The 23878-nt window shown below is 40.0% G+C and overlaps 1 protein-coding gene across 4 annotated transcripts in view; it reads right to left on the minus strand.

The window, feature by feature from the left end:
- Positions 1–23878, minus strand: part of LOC128887451 (disintegrin and metalloproteinase domain-containing protein 10) — a 118215-nt gene that overhangs the window by 11053 nt on the left and 83284 nt on the right. For all 4 annotated transcript variants that reach the window (XM_054143353.1, XM_054143342.1, XM_054143332.1 and 1 more), the window contains exons 2-4: positions 11492–11752; positions 9118–9312; positions 443–741 (exon numbers count right to left, since the gene is read on the minus strand). In XM_054143353.1, the coding sequence (XP_053999328.1) occupies positions 443–741; positions 9118–9312; positions 11492–11752 (755 nt within the window). The remainder of the gene's footprint in view (positions 1–442; positions 742–9117; positions 9313–11491; positions 11753–23878) is intronic.

A 23878-nucleotide genomic window follows, 5' to 3' on the forward strand; every position in this document is an offset into this window, starting at 1 on the left:
GAAACGAAGGAAAATTCAATATTCGCAATTCTCCGCGAAACTCGGGGATGCTCGTACGCGAAAAGAGATTTTTAGAACGGCACCGAAGGAAGAATGCCGCGGGTCAAAAAGAATGCCGGAGGATAGAAATATTTCTCTAACGCAAGGACACTCGGTATGCACCAGACGTCTAGTTTGGGAAGCAAACGCGAAATGAAATTACGCCCCTCCAAGTCCCTATTACCGAGAGGGGGAAAAGCTGTACGAATGTAAGTCCAAGGAGAATGGAGGCATTCAGAGCATTCGGCGATTGTGCAAGGAGTTATTACGTTTTTCGAGCTAAATTCTCTGCAAAAAGAATTGGGTCGGTTATTATGTCGGCGGAGGACGGTGCACGGTTTTACCTGCGTTTAAAAAGAATCGGCTATCCAGTTAAATTCGTCGCTTAATCTTATCGGTTTACCTGCTCGGATATATGTCTCCATATAAGGGGATCAGTCTGAATAAAAAGGGAACAAGTGTTTTTGTTATCCTCCTTCGGCCTGGCCGCCCTCCGCGTTCTTCGATGACTAGCTTCGTTAGCTTCTCGAGTGTACTTGTGACCAGGTGGTTCCGGGCTGGCGTTCCATGAATTCGCCTGCTGCGGGTCGGCTTTCTTGACGTCTGCGGTCTCCGTCGGAGGCGGAACGTCCTGGCCAGAATTTTGAATTCTGTCCATCCACTCCACCACGTCCTCCGTGACACCGCAGCCGCCTGCATCGCCTGGAAAAACGAAATTGACCGGTGCTCAAGAATCGCGAGAAATAAGAGGAATCTCTCGCGACGAATGCTTTTGTTTCGTCGTTCCCGGCACCTTTGCAAGGCGTACGAAAACGGGAATTGCATTCAACTCCACTTCTCTACGAATATCTATATATTCAATCAGAGCGCAGAGTACTGCGCCCAAAAATATTCGAGTACCATTAATCGTATCAAGTATTCCGAAGATATTCAGATATATCGCCATTCGAATACCGTTCGACTATCACCCAGGAATTCGGCCGTTCGAGTGCTATTCAATTAATTCGACAAGAAACACGAGCCCTAGTTCCGACGCGACGCAGCGGAAGCGCCAATGCGCAGTTTAATTATTCGTGTAATTTCGAAATGCAGGGAGCTGTGTCTGTAAAGCGGATGCACGGACATAATGCGTCACGTAATGACAAACTTAACCGCTTCCCCTTGGGTGTCGTATCGCCCGTAACGACGATGCTATTATTTTGAGGACGCGGTCAGCGATGCACGGGCACGGGTGTGAAATCGCACTTCCTTTTTCACCCGGTGCGCCAACCAGCGCGTCCCGAACGCCATTGTACAAATTCTTCTTTTTTTTTTTTTTCACCAGTCGAGATTTGGGGAACGGCCGTTAATGTTTCCTCCGTGCTATTAAGCGCTATCCATTACATTGAAACTCTATTTTAAAAGCGTCGCTTCGATGAATCCCTTCCACTAATTTATCCTTTCTCGTTCTCTGACAATTGCGAGCCTGACAAACGTCCCTTCGGCTTTCCCAGGATAAAATATTATTGAATACTCGGTTACAGCGTAACTGAAATTGACACTGTTGTTCGTACGCCGTAAACGAGTTGCAAAATATCTCTCGTCCTTTTTTCTTTCCTTTTTGATAAAGGTTGGTAATGTTTCAGCGCGCTTTACCGCTGCACCGTATACTGCGAATTTATATACGGATAATGAATTACCGGTTTTTCGTGAACTGAATTAATTGTCTGTGTGCTTCTGAAAATACTGCGGTGTATTTAACTAAAAATTCAGTTTTTTGGGGAAGTAAAAAAGTTGTTACTAACGGAAAAGAGAATCCAGCATTCTTTTCAACGAGTAATTATAAATTTTCAAAGGGTATTATGGCACTGACGAAAAATGGTTTTAAAAATGATACGGATGGATTGCTCTACTTTTGTGCACGATGTTTCAACATTTTCAGAAAATTTCGGTCCGTGAAATTCCCTTATAAAATTTCTCAGTAATATTTTCTACATGATGTAACCTCGTTATTTTGACTAAGAGATTTCAGCACACCAGCACCGCAGATTTGGTCACTTTTCATTTAACATTACCGCAACTCAAACATTAACGCACACGTTCAGTGTCCCCTGACCCACTTACTCAAGAGTTCCTGACCCATTGGCATAGGTCAGGATGTATTTAACTCAAGAGCCTCACGGCTTCCCCGAACGGGTGTTAATTAATTCACGAATCTATAAACGTCCAATAAATAACATCTATCGCGACAAAGTCGCAATCGAATTCACGCAACGCATCTGCGAGCTTACGCGTCACGAGTTTTTATACCTGTGCAATAAAACTGGAACACCGCAGTATCATTGGTAACCATGCCTCGCTAACAAGAGGACGAAGACTATGCATTGGAAATCCGACAAACAAGCGATTTGGAACATTTATTACCGGTTAACCTCGTAACGATCGCCGATTCGAATAAACGTCGCGTTTCTACGTATAAAGTCCCTCGATGCTTTTTGAAATCGAAATTCATCTCGGGCGCGAAACGAGCCAAATACGTCGATCCCAGCGTCCGAGATAATTGCAGCGGTTGCCGCTGGTTTTATTGGCGGGTTAACCAAGCCGCGAGCTTTAATGACTTGGCGTTTCAGCGTGAAGATATTGGTTAGATTTATTGGTCTCCACGCAGCGGCGTTAATACGGATTACCGTTATGGGAGCCCAGCAAAGAGACAAACGTTTGCTTGCTGTGCGGCCGCCTTGTTCTCCGTAATGCGCGTTAACAAACAAATCTGGATGGATCGAGGAAATCGATGGCGAATGGATTTGGGTCGGAGATTGACACCGTTCCAAGCTAAGACACAGTGGGGTTTGCGATACTCCAACGGAGATGTGTATTCGATGGGGAGGTGAGCTTTTATGTGTCAAAGAAAGTAAGCGTGTGTTTTATTTGTATTCCACTTGATAAGCTTACAGCGGTTGAGCCAAAACGGCGGATAACATTTTGTAGACGTGAGCTTTTATTCGAAAGTGCTTTGACTGAAGAATGTTATGAAGTTATTTATGTACTCATCTATCCTGTTAACTCTTGGAAGGCTGATTTTCCAAATAAAATTTTAAAAAATATCAATGTATTTATTATTCGAACAATTTTCACAGCTGACATTTATTTTATTAACTATTGTTCAAAAGGACAGTCCGGTATCAAATTTGAAACTTGGACCATTTAAGGGTTAAACACTAAACAGTTCACATGAAATTATTCTATAACGCAAAAGAGCAATCCCGACGTTTCACAACGGCGGAATTGAATCCTGCACAGAACCTTGGAATACACGTGAACTACGTGTACAAACTTAACACGTTCGCTACCAGCGTTCACTAGGAACATCGCCTGCCACAGACCACACGCTGCGTTCGCAGTAATTTTATTTAATGCGGTGCATGCTTCCATGTACAAATAAAATGTATTAAACAGGCCAACTGCATGTACCGAATAGCGTGGCACATACCATGCAACGCTTGTCTATGGTTCCACTTGGTGTTACGCACACCAAATAGGAGATCATCGCTGTCACACAGAATGTAACGTTGCGGTTTAAGTTGGACCCAAAATGGATTCCAGTTGTCGTTACCGTGCGGAGATCGTAAGTTGCCGAGCGGCCGCTAACTTTTCGACACGGGGAGAGGTAAAGGATAGGCTACCCTAACTAATCCCCTCCAGAAATACGCACACGTACAGTCTTGGTGATCAGATCGAGTAGGATTTACTTGTGGATGTAGCTATGTTGAGCGACTTAGCTAATAACGGCAAGGGGCAAGGAGATAGGCCACTCACCTCGCCTAATCCTCTCTAGAAATCTCTGTCTATAGGCTACTGGTGATCGCACTGCTTAGTATTGACTTGTGAGTTGCTATGTTGGATGACTTAGCCAATGGTGACAAACCATGTGAATAAAGGTGGCAAATAGCGAGTAACTGTTATAGTTCGATACATTAAAAACTTTAAATTTCTACTCAGTACTTTGTAGAGCTACATGCCCTTTCTCCAAAGACCTCTAATTGACTCTATCAGAAATATAGCAGGATTCTTCAAGAAAGTAATCTCAAGAATCTTCCAGATTCAGAGTTTAAATAAACTACTCGTCCATGAATATTAAACTGAATAGTGCATTGCGAACGCAACGAGTCCTCCCCGAAAATCGAAACAATCTAAAATCGAAAGAGACACGTCCTCCAAAACTTCTTCAAAACCCGTCCAAACTGTAGTGGTTCTCCAGGATGTTAATGTTGCAGATTCATAACAGCACCCGTATATGCAGTAGGCAAACAGGCAAGATGGCGAGGGTTCGTCCGTGGTGTGCAATATGGACGACAGACCGCAATAAATAATATACGCGATACGGCAACTGTTTATTTAAGCGCCAGCTATTTGCACAAACGCTGTAAACGCGGGAGGGCTGTCGGATCGAGGCGAAATCCGCACGCCTATCTATAGGGACGCGTCGCTGGCGATGTCTAATTCGGATTTCGTAGACACCTTGCTCGATTCTCTGTTTTTTCTGAACAGCTCCATGTGTGGCTGAATAAACAATTTTTTTTTTCGTAACGCATGTTCATCGAATTCACGATGACAATCGAGTCTATGAACTCTGAACTTTTATATGAAATAACGAAAAAGGTGTGTTGAATATAAGTTTAAAGCGAGGAATATCTTTAATTGACAAACTCGTTTGACTCACTGAAAAAATAAACATATTTTTGCTCTCAAGTTGCGATAAAGTTAAAGTACGGTGCGACTTAATGTGAGCGCAAGTTATTTTATCGAAAGAACATTTTACCAATCGTGATATCAGTTTTAAGTAGAAATGCAATATCCCGTATTAACTTTTTAATAATAATTCCATCAATATGTATTTATCGCCGAATTGAATTTTGGTAATTTGTCTAGCTAAACGCGTATTCGATTCCCTCCCACTAAAGGTGGAGCTACGCCAGGAAATTAAAGTCTTTGCGATAAACCAATAGTCGATATGAAACGGCCAGTAAATTCATATTAAATTAAATTTTGTTTACCGTGCTTATATAATCACTTTCTAGTGGAATCCAATTTTTTCCCCACTTTTCGGTTTTATGAAATTTGTTATCGTTATCGAATCCACTGAGCCCCGAAACAACTTTTCTTTTATCCGACATCCACTGGAGTTGATGTAAATGAAGGATGCTTCATCCAACTATATAAAATATAGAATTCACACGACTATGAAAGTTCAGTCTCACTTCGAGCAATATCGAAATAGACTCTGATACCATGGCCAATTTTGGAAACCCGAATGAAAAGTGGATTCCTTCCCTCCGACACCCCCCGAAAGCAATTGAAAAGACGTTTCAAATGAAAGAAACACCATTCCACTGGAAACAACCCAAAACCTGCAGGAATTTATTCCAAGAAGTTATATGAAATGTAAATGCTAGCCAAATCCAATATCGATAAGACAATATGGTGATATAGTCACAGGTGTTCGCATTACTTTGTCCATCCCCTATATGCCTCGTAGCATGGCGAACGTATTACAAGAGAGAAACACGAGTTATCTGCGAATCAACCCAATACCCGAAGAAAGCAGATAACTTCGAGAAATTCGTCGGCGGTTCTTAAAAGACTTCGAAAACGAGTAACTTGAAAGCGGGAGACACACGTACACGAAATGTTGCCGGGACATCTTTTCCCAGGGCAAATGGACCGGAAGGCGCAATGTTCCGCGTCTGCATCCGACTCTGCGTCGTTAGGCACTCTTCTAACTCGTGGAAGTCCTCGAGGCTTGGTCTGCGCTTCCTACCTGTTTGAGCTTGACTCGAACCCAGTGGTGCGCAAACCTCGCCCCACGGGCCAATTCGCTCTGGCCATCAAGTTTATCAGCCTCGCGAAATGAAGTTGGAAACTAGTTCGAGATTCTAGGTGTTCTAAATGTTTGTTAATTTAACGGGAAGAGCATCGAGCAACATTCCATTCGTTAATATTAACGGAATTTTAAAAAGAAAGGGTGGTGTTTTACACTTTAACTGAGTCGTGGTCCTCTTTATACTCCTCGATTGAAAGTTTAAGGCGTCCCTTATTCCCTCAGCATGGATTAGAATCGATAGTCCTTAGAATGGCGTCAAGATTTAATACAGATGTGTAATCTAGATTAATATTTTGATGATAAAAAATGACATTAAATTTATTGTTTTAAAAAGAAAATTTACGATCTTCTTTTGCAATAATTCGTGACTGAAAATGCTATAAACTTATCCCTTGAGTAATTGTAATCAATTTGATCGAGACATCTCGTAGTTGGCAGTGAATGGGTTAAACTGAAACGTGTTCCCAGAACATGTTCCTCCATTTCATTTTGCCCATGACCGTAAACCGTTGTGCACCACTGGTCCAACCGTTTGCGTGTTATTCGCGAAGCCAGTGGCCGAAGTCGTCTGCGCAGACCAGCGTGCGTCGTTACGGTGATTCGTTTAAAAAACGTTCGCGGTTGGATGCTCCTTTAAGGATGCGCCTCGCAATGTAATCTAAACTGTCACCCAATGGCTGGAGAAAGGGTGGGTCTCGTCGCACGGCTAAGGGGTGTCCGTCCAAGTGTGTAAACGCAGAGTCGTACTCCGCCGTCGAGAAGACCGTTTCGACGCAACCTGTCCGTCGAATCTATAGAAACGCTGCCGAGCATAATAGCTTAACCCTTTTCGGGCGCTATGGCCGCATATATCCGTTCCACGAAAGCTATCGGTGTAGATTACGAAAGCATTTGGTCAATGTTACTAAAGTAGACTGTGTAGGTATATTCTCGCGACCACTACAGAAGATATTACGCGCAAATTGTACACTTCTAATAACGTTCAATAATGATATATCCTTACATGTTGAAAACGCGTGGCAGTTGGTGTGGTAACGATGGGCGTCCAACGGGCCACGACGTACCTGTCATGCTTCTTTCACCTGATAGTTAGCATTTATCTTGGTCGACTGCTCGCGAGTCTCTCAAAGTAGAGAGAGTTAGTGATAAAATCGTTAGTGAATGAGTTTCACGAGTGAAAGACCCGGTTGCTCGCTCAAAGAGACTCTTTGAAAGAAAATCGAATTCTGTTTGTGTTTTTAGAAAATACGCGTGCCTAACCGTGCGTAGGTAACGATTGACCTAACTGATGCGTGCCAGCACTTGTTATAAATGTTTCGAAACAGAATGATTTTCTATCGTCAAGTTCTACGTACTTCTGCAAATAAAAGTTGTATAAATTCTTAGTAAATATTAGGTTGTCCCGAAAGTTTCTTTCGCGAGTTGCACTCAATTATTTTACGGGGTCGTGTTTATATAAATAGACAATCTAATTTCATAGATATTCATGTTGTAACAGTGACGGAGCAAAATGAATCGTGCACAATTCAGTAATGTAACATAAAACATAAACTATTGTGCATGTATTACTTATTAATAAAGCGAAAGAAACTTTTGGGACAACCTAATAGAAACAGGGAGTGTTTGAAAACGTAATACCTAAGTCCAAAATAGTACTAAGCATCCTAAGAATGAAGTTTGTGGTTAATAATTCATTTTTAATTTTAACTTTCGCAAGAGAACAATACTCGAACGATAGATCTTAGGTAATCAGAGTGGAGTGAAACTTCGCCATAAATGAAAACATCAGAAATGTCGTTGGTGGTTAAATTAAAAATCACTGGCCCCAAATGGAATCCTCCGCTGGAAGAACCGAGTGCACGGGAATCGCATTAGAGTAGCAGTTATTATATTTCACAATTTCAGTTTTGTTGGTAAAGAGGACTGGATAACCAAGCGTGGAGGGTACTATGGATCCCAGGGGTTTGAAGTTTAGATAAAAGAATGGGACGATTCGCGGAGTCGAACGCTTTACGGAAATCAGTACAAACGGCATCGACCTCGAGAAACTTTTTCTATCCTGTTGGTGGCAAACTAGGAGAATTGTTACAGTCGCGCTACGGATTATGCATTTATGACAAGTGTAATCATAAGAAAATATACGAGGATGAATAAATATATAAAACACAACAAAATAAAATACCTACACATTCCAACAGTTAGAAAACGAGTTATAGTAAACTCTGTGTGGTAAGGAAAAAATAAAAAAAACATAACCAAGAAAGTAAATGGGTTATCTAGATCTGATTTTTTTCAAGAATTACTCGAGTCCAACGTCATTAGAGCATTGCGTTATCCTAGCTTCTGTGTCAGCGAATCCTGATTCATGTTCTAAGATATGTCTCCTAAACCTTGACCTCTCCTGTTAGCCTCGTTCCGGCTCCAAAATCCTCGGGAACCTAATCAACTCCTATACAGAAGGAACCAGTCTATTTTAGCCAACTGGTTCGTAGCTCTGATTGCATTAGAGATTCAATCAGGCTTTCTGTCCTCAAGAAACCATTTTTAATTTGAATTATGATTATCGTGGTAATAAAATAAAAGAGGTTCAAAGTGTGTGATATGATGCAAAAGCATTTTCCTGTTAGTGGATGCTTCTCAATTCCAAATGACGTTTCGTTTTAGGTTATTAATGGATTCCTCATCATAATAATAAAAATAATAACACCTCCATTATGACACAACAATAGTACGTACGAACATGCATTAAATAGACTCTCTGATTGCAGGAACGATTCCTTTTCACGAATCGATTGCTTTCTACTTTAGCTCGCTACGTATCCATTCCTGATTACTTGTTTATACAATAGAATTGTATTCTACGGAACATTAGGGCATTGAATGTGCTACCTGTGCCATCTGAGTATTGCATGATTAATGTGTCACTACTGTATTGTTTCACTTTTCGGTTGCGATTTATGCTCCGATATTCGAGTCACGGAGTTAGCGTGTAGCCATTGTTCGTTCAAATATCATTGTTATTGTTACTAGGTTAGGTTTATGTATTATGTATCATGTAGTTAGAAAATTTTCTATTTTTATCGACGATAATAGTAATGAAAAGAAAAGAATAATAAGATAAGAATAGCATAATAAGACGAAAGACGAGTAAAAACGTTTTGCGCAGTTGTCGCAAAATTGTCGTTGCTCTGCGAGATATGTAGGGGACTGAAACAAACCTTTCCGAAGATGGGCGTACGGATCGCCGATGTCATTTTCGTGATAGATTACGGAATGCAACGTGTCGTTTATCTCGTGCGGTGGAAAGTAATAGCGCGCCTTTTCCACGTACCACGCGCCACCGCGAGGCGAAATGATTTTCCCGTGGAAAACACCGTCGCTGATGCTCCCGAACACGTGGCTGCCAGGCTCGCCTGAAAATAAAAAGAACGATGTTCAGCAATGATTGACGAACGAACGGGAATATTCAAAAGCTAAGCGAGCAAAAATGCACCGCTCGTCACCTCTTCAGCTACATACAGTATTAACGATTTGGAATTATTGTGCTTGAGAATATTAAGGAAAAAAGCTTCAACAAAGACGAATCAAATTAAACATAGGCATTAAACATACGTGTATCATCAAATTTTCGACGATTAATGTTTGCTCGCAAAATGACGTTAAGAATTTTAAATTAAAATTTGAATTGTGAAATTCTATGTTTATAATTAACTTCAAAATTAAATTCAGATCTTTATTTATGATGTATAATAACGCAATCGTTACTATACATCACCTTTTACCTCTGAAAACAGTGGAATTAAAAGCGATGAAACGAGAGAATGAAACCCGATGAAAGATGTAATGGAACGTACTTCGTTAAACCAATTTTTATGCTTTTTTCAATTCCACTGGGAATTGTTTCTCGGCAAAAAATTACGTATCTCCAACGAATGCATAGAAAGGTAGATGGACTATGGCGTATGGAAGGACGACATAAGACCCCCGTTTCATTTCAGACTTGGAATGAAAAAATTAACTACACCGCCAACCGCGTCCAACAAATGATCACGCGAAAACTAGCGTCGAGAGCGTCGATTTTCTGTGCGTGTAACCGAGACGACGCCATTTTAAAAAACCACATCTGTCGTATAACACTCGAAGGGAAAAGCAAAAAAATGTACGATAAACACTTTTTCTCCATTTCTATTATCCATTTTTATTTTTACAGTTGTGGAAACACTATCGCTATCATAAAGAGGGAACAAGCACGAGATGGAATTCTCTCTTCTAGGAAGCTGTTCTTTTTGCGCCGCACGCTCCATTTTTGCAAGGCGTTCAATACGCGAAAATAAAAAGAACGGGGGGAGGGAGGGAGGGGTGGTAAAGAAAACACAAAGCGCGACGGTAATTGTAAGTCTTTGAGGAAAAATAACTCGAAGCTGTGCGGAAACTTTTTTCTCCCCCGTGGCTCTATTTTCGTGAAAATATGTCGGATTTCCTTGAAACTTGGGCGTGCTGCAATTTAGCGAAGTTCTAGTCTGTTTGTTTTTAGAGTAAATCACTGATTTTCCAATTTTTGCCAATAAATTATAGCTATTAAAGTTTTCAACATCTCTAAAAGAATAATTTTTATGCAAAATATTATCACGTAGCTATTGATAATCACTGTAGATGAAAAATCCCGGAGCTCTTCTCTCCGACCCAATTTCCACGACACGTAAATGCCAGGCATTTATTCGAAACGTTTTCTAATTGAACAGTCGAAGTAAGGGACTTTATCTTCCTGTTCTGCGGGACATAACCAGGTCGCCGGAAGGTGGCAAGCACAAAAGTGAAAGATAAACCGTCCCAACACTCCCCCCCCCTCCCCCATTCCCCTTCTTTTCCAACGAACGAATCCATAATTTAAAACCGTCCCTTTGCGCGCGAATTTCCGTAAATTATTCCGCTGGAAATAAAGGTCTCACCCGGTATCTACCGTGACACGCACTTTTGCGTGCCACACCTGGATACTGCGAGGAACGTGGGTGTACGGTGGATGTAATGCGCTGACTATACCGTGGAACGGTACTATCTCGCTGAGGTCAGAGTTCAGAATGTAACAGCGCACACTTAGGGAGCAAACGGATCGTGATTTATGCTGGAAGAGGCTCACTTTGTGTTTAAACTATTTCATACGTCGGTCCGTGTTTTACAACGCGACGTATCTATAGCAGAGTTTGGCATTTCGATGGAGACGGGTAATATTTTAATGGAGTAATAGACAAAGGATTGAAATTATTTCCAATGTGGATTCGATTGGACAATTAGTCAGCAGATGTAATATCGTTCTAAAATATAAATTGTAATTTTATTTTCGAGTGTCTTACTAATGATTGTATTTAGTATCGAGCCAGATAACATAAAAACAGTCGATTGGTTTTGTGATCTTATATACTTGATAAAAACACGACCAAAGAATATATAACGAAAATTATATAATACATGTACTACATACAAAAGAAAAAGGAAGATCTGTAAACTAAGGTCCGAATTTATAAACAAACGTACTATGAATGAAATTATAGTGAATTTTATTAATTGAGTTTGGAAAAAGTTCAGAAAACTTACCAACTACGTGGCCTTGGTAAACGTGCGAGGTGTCGAGGTCCTCCGCTTCGCCGGAAGGGCCCTCGATAATTAGGTTATTGCTAAAGGTAGTCAGGTCCCGCTTCAGTCGAATGTGAAAGTCCCTTCCGTGCGACCGAAACTTCAGAGTGACGGAATTGTCGCGGGTAACCGACCTCTTGGCCCTTAGGTGACTTCGGTGGATCTCTTCCGTAGGGTAGGAGAGTGGTTCGTAGTGGTGGATATATTCGTTCAATCGACGTGCTGCACAGAAAGAAAAAACACTGCTTTAGAATCATTTATAAAACATAATAATAAGTGTTGATAAAAATGAAAACAAATGCAATTACAAGCGCGGTTTGCCTTCCTTTGTCGGTTAAAACGTTTCAGTCCTTCCTTTATAATTGTCACACGTATTTCCGTACGGGTCATTTAAAAATATTTCCAGACGCGTTTGCCAAGGAATGTAGACGACTGTGCGAGTCGCTGGATTTTCAGTTCATTTACAACTTTCTTCATTATATAAAGTCGCATTCGTTATAAACTTAAAGTTCCCTGCAACTTGTTAACGCAGCGCATCAACGGATCCGCCGCTGTTTAAAACGAGGCTTTCCGTTTCCTTCGAACGAGTTCTCGGAAGTTATGCATTTATTATCGCAAAAGTTGAGTAACGCACAATTCCGTCTTCGTGCTTGGTCTGAGACCATTTGTCCAATCTTTCCTACGTTCGAGTATTCGAACGTTCCAAATGTTCTTTTGGAAAGTAATTTATTCAAGATAAATTATAATAATTTTAAAAAAGAATCAAACAACACAATAAAACAGAACAAAACTAATAACATAATTATTAAATAACTAACATTTATCATTTCTTACCAGTTAATTTTCATGTAAGAAATGATATATGTTATTTATTTAATAATTATGTTATATGTATCGTATACCATATTCATTTTTAAGTGGAAGTGGAATTTGAAAATTTTGTATGAGTGCCTATATAAAATATTTTAACAATTCCAGCTTTAAGTTGCTCCAATTACAATTCAGGTCAGAAGCTATCCTCGAAGCGATACGACGAAAGAAGTGATAAAGAAATTTATTCGAGACTCGAAAATTCCCGTTCTACGGGGAACTGGTGTTAAAATTATTTCACATTTGTCGGTAGACGTTCGGTCACGTTAACGAGACAAAGTGTCCCGCGGTGGCCGACCTGGCAACTGTTTCCTTCGCTTGATATCGCTCGTAATTTTCGAGAACGCGGCATGAATTTATATTAGGTAGCTTTTCTTCGCGATTCTGGAGCGCTCGTGCGAGACGCAACGAAGCGACGGACTTTGCCGTGTAGATGCCATCTGTGCATCGTTCTTTGGATTTATGTGTCCACGGGGAGGCACGCGAAGTTATCGTCCCCACTTTTGAACATTTCAAATCGCTAACCCTATATGTTACCATTCCAATATTCCAGAAATATTGTAGTATAAAATCATAGAGTGCATAGTTAAATTAGTAAGATACACATATTACAACATTGATATTTCAAAACATATTTTGTCATTTTTATCTTCGTCCTAACGATACTTTGCAAATGTTTTAAACATTTATGATTACTGATTACGAAATACTTTTATCAATACATATTTCTAGTTATCTGCATCGAAAACCCCGTTGTCAAAATATACTCTTTGGTCGAGGTATGAGCAGAACCGCAAAAGAAATATTGCTAATAAATATAGGTGTACAGGTGTATCATTGCATTATGGCAAACGTAGAAACGCAAATCCGCGAGCAGATGGGACCGCCGCGGTAACGAAAAATAACCGTCCGACTAGTGCAAACGCGTCCTGTTTGTATTATTTTTAGAATAAATTTTCTATGACACGGGGAGTAAAAACTCACGGGAATCGGTCTGCATTGTAACATCTATATGACGTGCAACGTGTGCCCGGATGTTGCAGATACGTGCAATGGGGAGGCTTTATATCGCGGGGTATTACGATACTATGGCGAACGCTCGATCCGGCTGGGTCATAAATTGTAGAATTCCGTTCCTTCGTGGAACTCTTTTCCTTCCCTCGAACGGTAACTTTCCACCCCGAGTATCCAGACGAAATAAAAAGTAAAATACAATTAATAACAAGGATCAGTGTACGAGGAGTAATTCCTTTGGTATCAAGAGCCTAATTACTAGATTCTGTCCCGAATCTGCCAGTAAACACGTGAGTGAGGCTCTCCTGACAAATTCTGCCTTATGGTTCAGTCACTTTAAACGGAAAATAAACAAAACATTGATATCTAAATCATCTCGTATAACTAGCGAATTGGTTTTATGAGCTGAATAATTAAATTCGTTTCTAAAAAAAAAAAATTACTTAGAAAAATATAGTGCACGTAACCACTGACGTAGAAAGCGGTAAAGTTATCGAATGCCACCGGATATTGAACGAAATTTCGAAAACGAAGACAAACGTTTCGTGTTTAACGAATAATAATAATTTACGTTCTTAATTGCAAATAGAACGATGCACTGAAAAGTGTTCTAAATAAATTCAAGGGAAATATTATATTCAATAAAATATTGTATCTTTCTAGTATCTTTCTAAGTATCGAAAGCAAGTTTATTTGGGAACGTTAGTATAGCAACATAAGTTTCACGCATAAACGGTTATGTGGCACTTAAGGACTCGATCCAATTCAGAACCTCGTTGAGGTGTCGTTCCACTGTTTTGCTCAAGGAGCACAAGGATGGATGTTAACCAGTGCAGAAAAACAAACGGAAGCGAAAGTGGGAGGTAAATAGATCTACAGAAGTATGAATACACGATGAAACTGCTACTCAAAAGAAATTTAATTGTGAGCACTTGATTGACTTAGTTTAATCAATTCGAATGATCAATAAAAGGGACCAAAAATTGTTAACGGAGTAAAGAAACATTTTATAATAAGAGTCACTCAGTTTTAAAATAACTTGTCAAATGTTGACAGTAACAAGCATACGTAAACGAACGAGATTTCTATTTTAACCGACAATTCATAGATAGAAGGACTTGTTACATAACTAGTCGATTAGGGTCAATTTGTCCCGGACCAGAAAAGTAATTGACCTACACTAACTAAATACGTGACTGTACTTGCGTTACGCGAGTAGTAGATTACCTTGTTACCAGAATGCAAATACCAACATCACCATGACTGGTTTCCAATAGTTTTCAAAGCTTAATGATAGTCTGCTAGCAAGATGTACAAATTAACATAGGAATACACAGATAACGACAGAATGTAAGCAATTGATTGAGAAACGTTTTCCTTTTTACGTAATGCTGTCATTATTTTATTAACAACAATGACTCGAATGTTTGATGAAACTTTACCTTTGTAGTCTATTCTCTAATTCCAAATAATTTGAATCCCCACTCCCAAGTTTCTACTTATCATGTAATGCAACTCTGAATTTACCATATTTGAATCATAATCATAGGTATATCTAAGGAACTAGCAGTTCACGTGGCGGTTCTCACACATAATTTACATACATGTTCCTTCGTATTTACTTGAATCACATTAACTTTGATGTAGTTGCGTCAGAGTTGGATTACACTTCTACAGAATTTTAAATAAATACTTTCAGATATTTGATATTCGAATAATTTTCTCGTTTTTAACGATAATATTACATTTAATACAAGTCTAACTTAGAATTTTACTTTCTTATCACTTACTTGTGATTTTGTCCATAAACACCGAGTGTATTCTCTTTAACTTTGAAAGTAACACAATTTTAGGTATAGATAACTAAATGCTGGTAAAGTGTTCGTATCGACATCGTTTTTGAGAAATCGAAGACAGAAGCTTCTGCATCCCCGACGAAGGTAAAAAGATCTGCGGAAAATGGAGGGTCTCGGATAAATCCCAAGAAGTTGAAGAGTCAGCAGGTCTACGAAGGTATGACGTTACCGCCTTTATTACCCTTCCCTTCGAATTCCCTGAATCGCCCAGTGTATATAACGACACGAAGTGGCGCCGAAAGAAAGCAACTGGAGTTAGCTCAACACGAATCATCGTTCCCGAAGTCAGGAAACTCGATGGAGCCGGATAAAACAACGAGGGAATTTTTCCCATCTCCGCGACTTCAAACCGAAACTTTTCGTTAAAGGATAGGAAAGAATGGACTGATATTTCGTTGGAGATTTTACAAAATGCTCTTCTTATCGCGAACTCCCGATTGCGTGGTCAACAGACGTCATCAACTCGATAAAAGAGTACTCTTGTACAATTTAAAGGGTCGCTGACGATTTTAAGAAATAGAAAATTCGTTTTCTCCGTGGAACGATAGTTTCCGTGGTTGGAAACATTGTGGAAAAGATTCTATTCTAGGATTGCAATTACGAAAATAAGATCTGTAAGAAGAAAGCTTGGAAGGAAAGCATAAAAATAGTAAAAAAGAGTTTAAAACGCTAACACTTTGATATTTTTCACATTCTTGAAAAGATCCTATTTCGAATCGTGAATCATGCATTTGTAAATAAGAATCTTTTCTCAAATTTGAAAGTCAGATTGATGGCGAACGAACATCGGTATAAGGGCGCCATGTTGAATAAAAATTGACTATGTGAAAAAAAAATAAAAATGTTTTTGCACTCTACATACGATGCATATTCATGTGTTACATGCGCAAACTCTTAAGTATACAGTTCCACCGCAACTAATTTGTGAAAAACCACAACTACTCCACGTATCAAACTACCCCTTCGAGGACCTAGTTCAAAAATTGAACCCCTAACTCGCTGCGAGATTTCTATGATTTAATGGATCGTCGAATACTTTTGATTCGGGTACAGTAACGATGTAACAAGAAATGTTCCGCGAAGACGAACAAGGGTGATTGATAGTCGTGTAAAGTGTTGTAAGCGAAACTCTTGGTAAACCACTTGTGTGCATCACGTCGCCTCGTTACATTCCGTTACTCGCGATTAGAGCACAGTGGGCGAAGTTAGGAACGATGCAAGAGTCGGAAGGAGATCGTGGAGTGCGAGTTTCGATTATTTTGTCATCATTGGACCAATCAAGACCAAAGTTATCTGGCTATTACACTGTTTCTAATTTTAAAGTCGGAACAAGATTCATCAGGCCCACTTTAGCGAAGTCGCGGGTCACCGCGCGTCCCACACTCGTGCAGATTGTTCACGAAATGGGATAAAATTACGGACGGATCGGTTGCGAAATGAGATTCACGCTGAAGGTAACGAAAGAATTGGGGTAAGTGGGTCAGTATACGCGGCATTGTGCTCGGTGGCGCACAGTAGGCGTAAATGGGACGACGGTGGCGTTACCTTTAAATTAGCGCGACCGTGTAATCCGAACGGGGAAATTTCCTTTTCCCGTAATTCAGGGATTGCATGCAGTTTCAATAGTCTAATAGTCCTATGACAAAGATACGCCGACGCGCGCTATCAAATTTTCAGGGATGTATTCGAATTACAGTTCCAAAGCCGCAACCGACCGGGATCGTGTGTCCCATTCTGCACCAGTGCTTTAGCGAATCGCTGCAGCAAACCGAAGAAAAACTTTGCTCTTCCTCGTCTACCGTGGCCTATATTTACCATGAAGTTACCTTTAAGTCTTCAGTATTACACGGACGGAGGACTATCAGGGAAATTGCTGGCGTTTTGAAAAATCGCGAAGCAAACTTGATCCAATAATGGTTATCGGGCTCTCGAGATGCGTTTTTTCGAGAATACTGCTGCTATCATTAGTCGCGGAAGAGTGATCACGCAATTACGAACACATTATGTAAATACGATCAAGGTTGCTGTCCCAGGTTATAGATTAAGCGTCAAACACTTGGTTGCATTGATGCTTTGACTGATACAATTTTTTGTCTCCATATTTAATGCTTTCAAATTTGATTAATTTATGCCTATCCTTTTCACGATATCTCAACAGGATACCGTTAATGGATTTGAGACATTATTCCAGTTAAAACGAGTTCAAACACGACTACATTCGTATTACTTTTAAATCACGCAATCTAATTAAAAGAGAAGAAGTTTTCCGTTGACCAGCAATCATTCGTCACTTAACGAACTCGTCTCGCGACTCGCGCCAATTAAAGCTAAACAATATTAAGGGCGATTCTCGTTATATCGAAAGAGAAAATCCGTCGTTACCTCGAGGGATTACTATATCATGCTCCCTAAGTCCAAATAATACCTTCCGCCGAACGATTCCCGGTAATCCTAGCAATCTGATCGGTAATCCATCGTATCGGTAATTGCTACCGTGTTAATAGCAACAGAACGCTTTCGCACGATCGCGTTTCTTCGATATCATCGGCGGCACGATCGAACCGAATGGGCCTCGTATCGTTCTCCATTATCAAATTCGCCAAGCACCGAATAAAATTCAATGAATCCCCGCCACACGCGGCCTTCCATAGTACTCTCGGTCAAATTGCGTCTGGCATCGATCTATTGACATGGGCTTCTGCCCCCCTTCTGTCCGGGGAGGACCGGTTTCCAGTAGCTGGTTCCATCCACAGGAAACATCACGGTTGTGAGGGGCGTAACTCGTCACGGACCGATGGATCCCCGTTGTATGGTTTATGAGCACACACGATGGACACATGGTACGTTCGCGATCAATCTCACCTGCACGCACGCGCATTATATGTGTAGAAATACAAAACAAAAAAGTGTGCACAATAGGAGCGAGAGAGGGAGACGATTACGGAGAAAGGGAAAGGTATCGGGAGGGTTGGCGTGGCATAGAAAACGCAATTGTAACGACAGAAGTGTATCTGCGTATAAAAGGTTTTCTAAAAGGGAATTCGGGAGTTTTTTTTTGTAATGACGATATACGCTTGAAGTGTGGTCACACGGTGAACACCATCTTCTACACGTGTAAATTCGATACCATTTGCGTTTTATTAACAATGAAATCCTAAAGCTTTCTTTGGTGAATCCTTGGACAAATTTTTCAAAAAGAAACAAATAGCTGAATAAGTAGAAAACGATTAGTTCTTGGGTGTGTATTTTGGATATGTTTACTTGTGTTTTCTTCTTTGTTTCCGTGGCTTTCATTAACTAGTTAAGACTCCACCTACAGTTCTGAAACAACCTGTGTACGAAGGCGATCGAGCTGGAGAGATAACAGCGATCAAATTTCAGCTACCTTCCCTGGGAAGTTGTTCGAGACTATGCAACAGCTTCTCAGGAAACCCTGCGCTGGGTAAGTGGAGTTCCATCTTATTAGGTTAGTTAATCTCGATCATTACTTGAATTTCGATACCTGCAGGAATTTTCAGCCTCATTGTCTGCATTTATCGAGGATTCTGTAACCTGTTTCTGTAGCACTCTGTACCTGTATAATTACTTTCCTATATATTCCTATATTATCGTCATAGTAAATATTCATATATTGTTATCACAATTTTACTTCCAAGTACATACTTAACTTAGCACGCATTCATAATTACCCAAGCTATAAAAATCTAACAAAAAACATCGAAATATTAACCCTTTCAAACCTAACGTCTACAATTGAGGAATTTAAAACTATCGTTTAGGACGAATGTCCTTATTTGTGCACATGAAGAAAGACTAGTTTTCCTCGAAAAAACAATCTCTACGAAAAAAAAGAATAATTCAGGTTGAAAGGATTGATATAAAATAACCAGAAAAATGTGTGACACCGATAAAGGAACGAGAATTAAAAATTTCTCTTTCAATTTGCTAAAAGTAGCATAACGAAAACCAATATCTCCGGTTCGAGCAAACGTTCTGTACGAAGGAAAACAATTATGACGACGAGACTTGCTCAACATCTCCCGGTTCTTCTTCGCTAAAAATACTGTCTATCGATCCCGTGGAGCTCTCGAGACAGTAATTGATACTCGCGAGGAACTTTTCTCTGACGACGCTCTGAAAATACCTGCGCCAATCCGAACACGCGGCGCTCCACCCATTAATTCCCATAAGACTGCGACCTAGGAAGGTTTCGTTGCTCAAAAGTGGCGTCATACTTCTCGCTTGTTTCCCAGCCCTGGGCTCCTTCCTTCGACGGCAAAGTTAACGTCGATGTTTACCGAACTTCGCCCCAGGGAACCGGAGGATTCGCCATCGTGACTCGAGGGTGAAAATAGGGTTGACTCTGTACACCTTCGATCAGTCCCAAGAGGAGAAACTCGAACCTCCTTTCTCCTTATGCCCCGAGTCCACCGGGTTCATTGATCTACGCAGTGATTTCCAGTGATGAAGGAACGAGAGCCTTTCCCTTCCCGGTAAATAAGATGAAGGGCGCGTCTTGTGCTCGTGAAACTGACGTTGTTAGAAACTTGAGTGAGGTATCGACGGATAAAAAGGTCTATGATGAGCGTTCAGCGACAGATTCTTGATCGAATATAGGATCGATCGACTCTCGTGAGTAATAATATATGAGGCGTTCGCTGCACAAATCGATTAACTCCGCTTTTTGAAAAATCTTAAATTTAACATGTTGGCTGCCAGACTAAAACACCTGAAAATTTCTGTAGCGTGCAGTTAATAATAAAGATTCCAATATATCATATCTTCTTTCTTTTTCCATAAAAGTAACAAGCTTCGAATTTCTAGTGCATTGAAACGCCACACTTTTTCTCGCATTAAAATCGCCTCGGTTACATTCAGCTTGGACAAACCCAGCCATTCTTCCGCGATGCTCTCCAAGTTCCAAAAGCCCATTGTAACTATTTCTGCTACTTCGAATGGAGGATTGTACCTAGCTGATGTGGCAACTTTGTGCAAATCCTTCGCTACAAAGGCTTTCGTGACCCTCTTTCTGTCTTCTATTTCATCGAATCCCTATCGCTGGACGTGAAATTATTAGAAACTGAGGGCTACTGTGTCCACGAGTTACCGAAAACGAATTGAAATATTCAAGATGACTTCGTCATGGTCGACGTAAGCATTTCATTTCAACCTGTTGATGATTATAATCATATTGGTATCTCTTTACAGATAATTTAAGATAAGATAATAAAGATGGGTTAATAAAAAATACCGATTTAGTGATAAATATACTGTTCTGTTCATTTATAGAGTATTCAAATATGAAAAATATACATGTCTAGGTATGCACCATAAATGCATGAAATTCCAAGACTATTTATTTCGTGTTAATGGTTGACACTGCAATACACCGAACTCTGTGTAATAAATGTTTGTCATTGGGGAAATACCTACTAGTGTGGATGGAACATTCACCGTCAATAGTCCATCCACACTGCTGGGTATGGGGCGAATGACAAACATCCGTTATACGGAATTCAGCGAATCCCAGTTGCTCTATCTATCTCATTCTCGGAGTATCCTATTCGCTTTCCTCATCAGGCAGTGCACGCGAAGTTGAACCCAAATTGAAGATAATAATAGCACGGTTGCTGTGGTAGCTAAATGATATATTAAAAATTAAGAGAATTAAGCGTTAAATGAAAGAAGAACGACAAATATGAAGTTAACATCGAGTGGAATTAAAATTAAGTAGCAGCATCGCTTTCATGCGAACTGACTGCATTTTGTCACCTGAAAGCGGGATTAATTGTATGCTAGGAGAAGTTTACTCCATCTACAGGCATGAATATTAATATTCATCAGAATAAAGTAGCTCTACTATTACGGTCTCTTAAGAGGACGCTCTGTTTTTCTTCTGGTTTAACAAATTGTTTTCAATGTTAATAGTCTCGTTGTTTAAGATTTTTACATTATTTCTACTCAATTATATTACAAATATTTTTAATTACTCCAGTTATAAACGTTTATATCTGGCGAACGATGACACCCTTTCTAGGATTAGTAGCACTAAAAAAAGTCCAGTCTGTTTAATTTTTAGCATCAAGCCTCTTCGGCGATTCCATGGTGCGTCTGCAGAATGTTTAAAACCGGCTCGAGTGGATTAAAAGAGCATTTTAAATGGCACTTTCGGCGACGAATCGCTATTATCGAACAGTCGATTTAGCGCAAACAAGACGAGTTAGCCAGGAGACGATAATAACGACGGAGGAGGAATCAATTGACCCGATTTCACGTGCCGGTCCTGCTCGTCGGCCTGCCGCCATTATCTAATTTAACTATTTAGGCGACCACTCGTACACTCCCTTCGTGTAGGTTGCTGAGAATCATGCCTTCGTGCAAGAAATTCAGAGAACTGACGTTTGATTCCTCTCATCCCGTCTATTTCGCTCGAGCGCCGTTCTAGATGCTGAATTGTAAAAAGAGACCGTCATAAATCAGTTTCAAGAACGGATTCATAAAACGGTCCCCGAAGCTTTCAACGGCGAGAGTAATTATCGGATCAAGTAACAAGTTCGTTTGGAGTTTAATGCTAAAACCGTCCACGGTCTACGCATATCTATTACACATACGAATCAATTTACCGATATAATCTCGATTTTAATAATTGTCGGTGAAAATGCCGCATATTCATTGCTAATAAATGTTTCATAAAAAATCATTCTTTAAAAGTAGTTTTGTCACGTACTATCACGTATCACGTATATGAATACATTTAATATGAACGAGAGACGTGAAATTTGAAATCTTTTTTAGGCTATTTAAACGCAGCAGTCGACGCTTGCTAACGTAAAGAAAAGAAGAAAAGACACCCCTGTCCGCTTGATTGTTCTATTTTTCTTTTGTTTGTTCCGTTCACTTACGAGCATCCTTCTTCGCCCCTCACTTAATTCACGACTTGACTGCATCCCTACCACCAACTGTTGCGCGAGTAAACACGCGAGTGCCACGAAGACACGTCAAAAGTCATTTTATCGTTGGCAACACGGCAACCCCTAATTTCAGAACTTTTAACATTTACACAGACTGTACAGTCCTACTAACAAAGCGAAACTATTAATAATATTAGATATGAAAATTTATTTCTTTTGTAGAAATACGAGAAGCTTCTTTTATGGTCTACTTTAATTTAACTCTCAATTTATTCCCTCCACAGAATTGTATAATATGTTCAAATTTTCTGAATCGTTAAAGCATCTTTTCTCAACTAATCCAGTTAAAACATTGATAGTTTAATCCAGTTAAACTATCAACCTTAATATGAACGAATCTGCATCGAAAGAATGATTTGAATTTGAAAATTTTCGCAATAATCAAGCCACGGGATTTCCTCGCGAGTTTGACGCCTAGAGGACGAGGGACAGGGTGATTTTGCATCAACACTGTGTACATCGTGTCTGTCAGACGGAAGATTTACGCGTTCGTTGCGACCAATTCGAGCGTTAAAGCTCTTAATCGTATAGCGGGAAGCACGTGCGCAATCTAAAGATGTTTTGATCTCTATCACTCTAATCACGTCCCAGCAAAGGGTGAACGGTGAACACCTAAGAGAATTTCTGCGAGTTAATGAGATTTCGAGTAGCTTGCGTGAAACCAGCCAGGAGACGAATTTGCTGCTGCGCCAGGGAATAAATTATTAAAGATATCGAGTGAGAAAAAAGTATTAACACAAAGATAGAATCACTATGTTCGTGGAACATCACTTTACGTTTTGAATGAGGTTTGGTTCAGAGGATGGTTCAGAGGTTCATCTAGGATGAAAAACTATTTAAATAAAGTGTCTAATAAAGATACCTCATTAACGAGGAATAGAATGGTGTAAATCCTAACTAAATATTATAATACTAAAGAGTTTACCCGTCCCCAAAAATATACTAGATCTATCACTTTCCGAGTATATTTTGAAAACTATCAACAAGGAAATATTTTCGGCAAACGTTCCGTACTTCCTAACGAAGATCAAGATAACAAAAATGCTACTTAAGGCTTACGAATAATTACCATAGCGCGCTAACACGAAGTGCCACGCGTCTGTTTTCGCATCGCCTGACTTCACACAGCGTTGAACAAAAAGGAAGTTTTTCAGACACACGAAAATCAAGATAACAGATACGTTACTCGAGGCGTGCTAACGATCACCGTGGTAGGCTAACACGAAGTGCCACGCGTCTATTCTCGCATCGCATGACTTCGCACAACGCCGAACAAACGCGGACGTGAAAATTACGTCGAGCGCAAGATGAACGCCATCGTTTATCATTCCGAAAAAGGGTAGCTCGAGTATCGCTGCAAATTTTGAACATATCGTTATTAAAATTAGCCTAAGCTAACCACGTGAAATTTGTCTGGTACGTTCCTGTCTGACATCAACTAATCAGATTTCGTTTACACATGAAATTTTATTGAAGAAAACTTCAAATAGAAATATCAGAACGTATAAAAACAAAAATGGTCAAAGAGATCGTTCAAACTTGTAATAAATGCTTCATTCGTCTCTGCAATTTTCCCTCCCCGCTGTGTATTTCGTTATTTGCAGCCTTTTGAAACATGAACGAGAATGTTACACATT

Source organism: Hylaeus anthracinus, unplaced genomic scaffold, assembly GCF_026225885.1.
Source record: "Hylaeus anthracinus isolate JK02 unplaced genomic scaffold, UHH_iyHylAnth1.0_haploid 0, whole genome shotgun sequence".
Taxonomy (NCBI): Eukaryota; Metazoa; Arthropoda; class Insecta; order Hymenoptera; family Colletidae; genus Hylaeus; species Hylaeus anthracinus.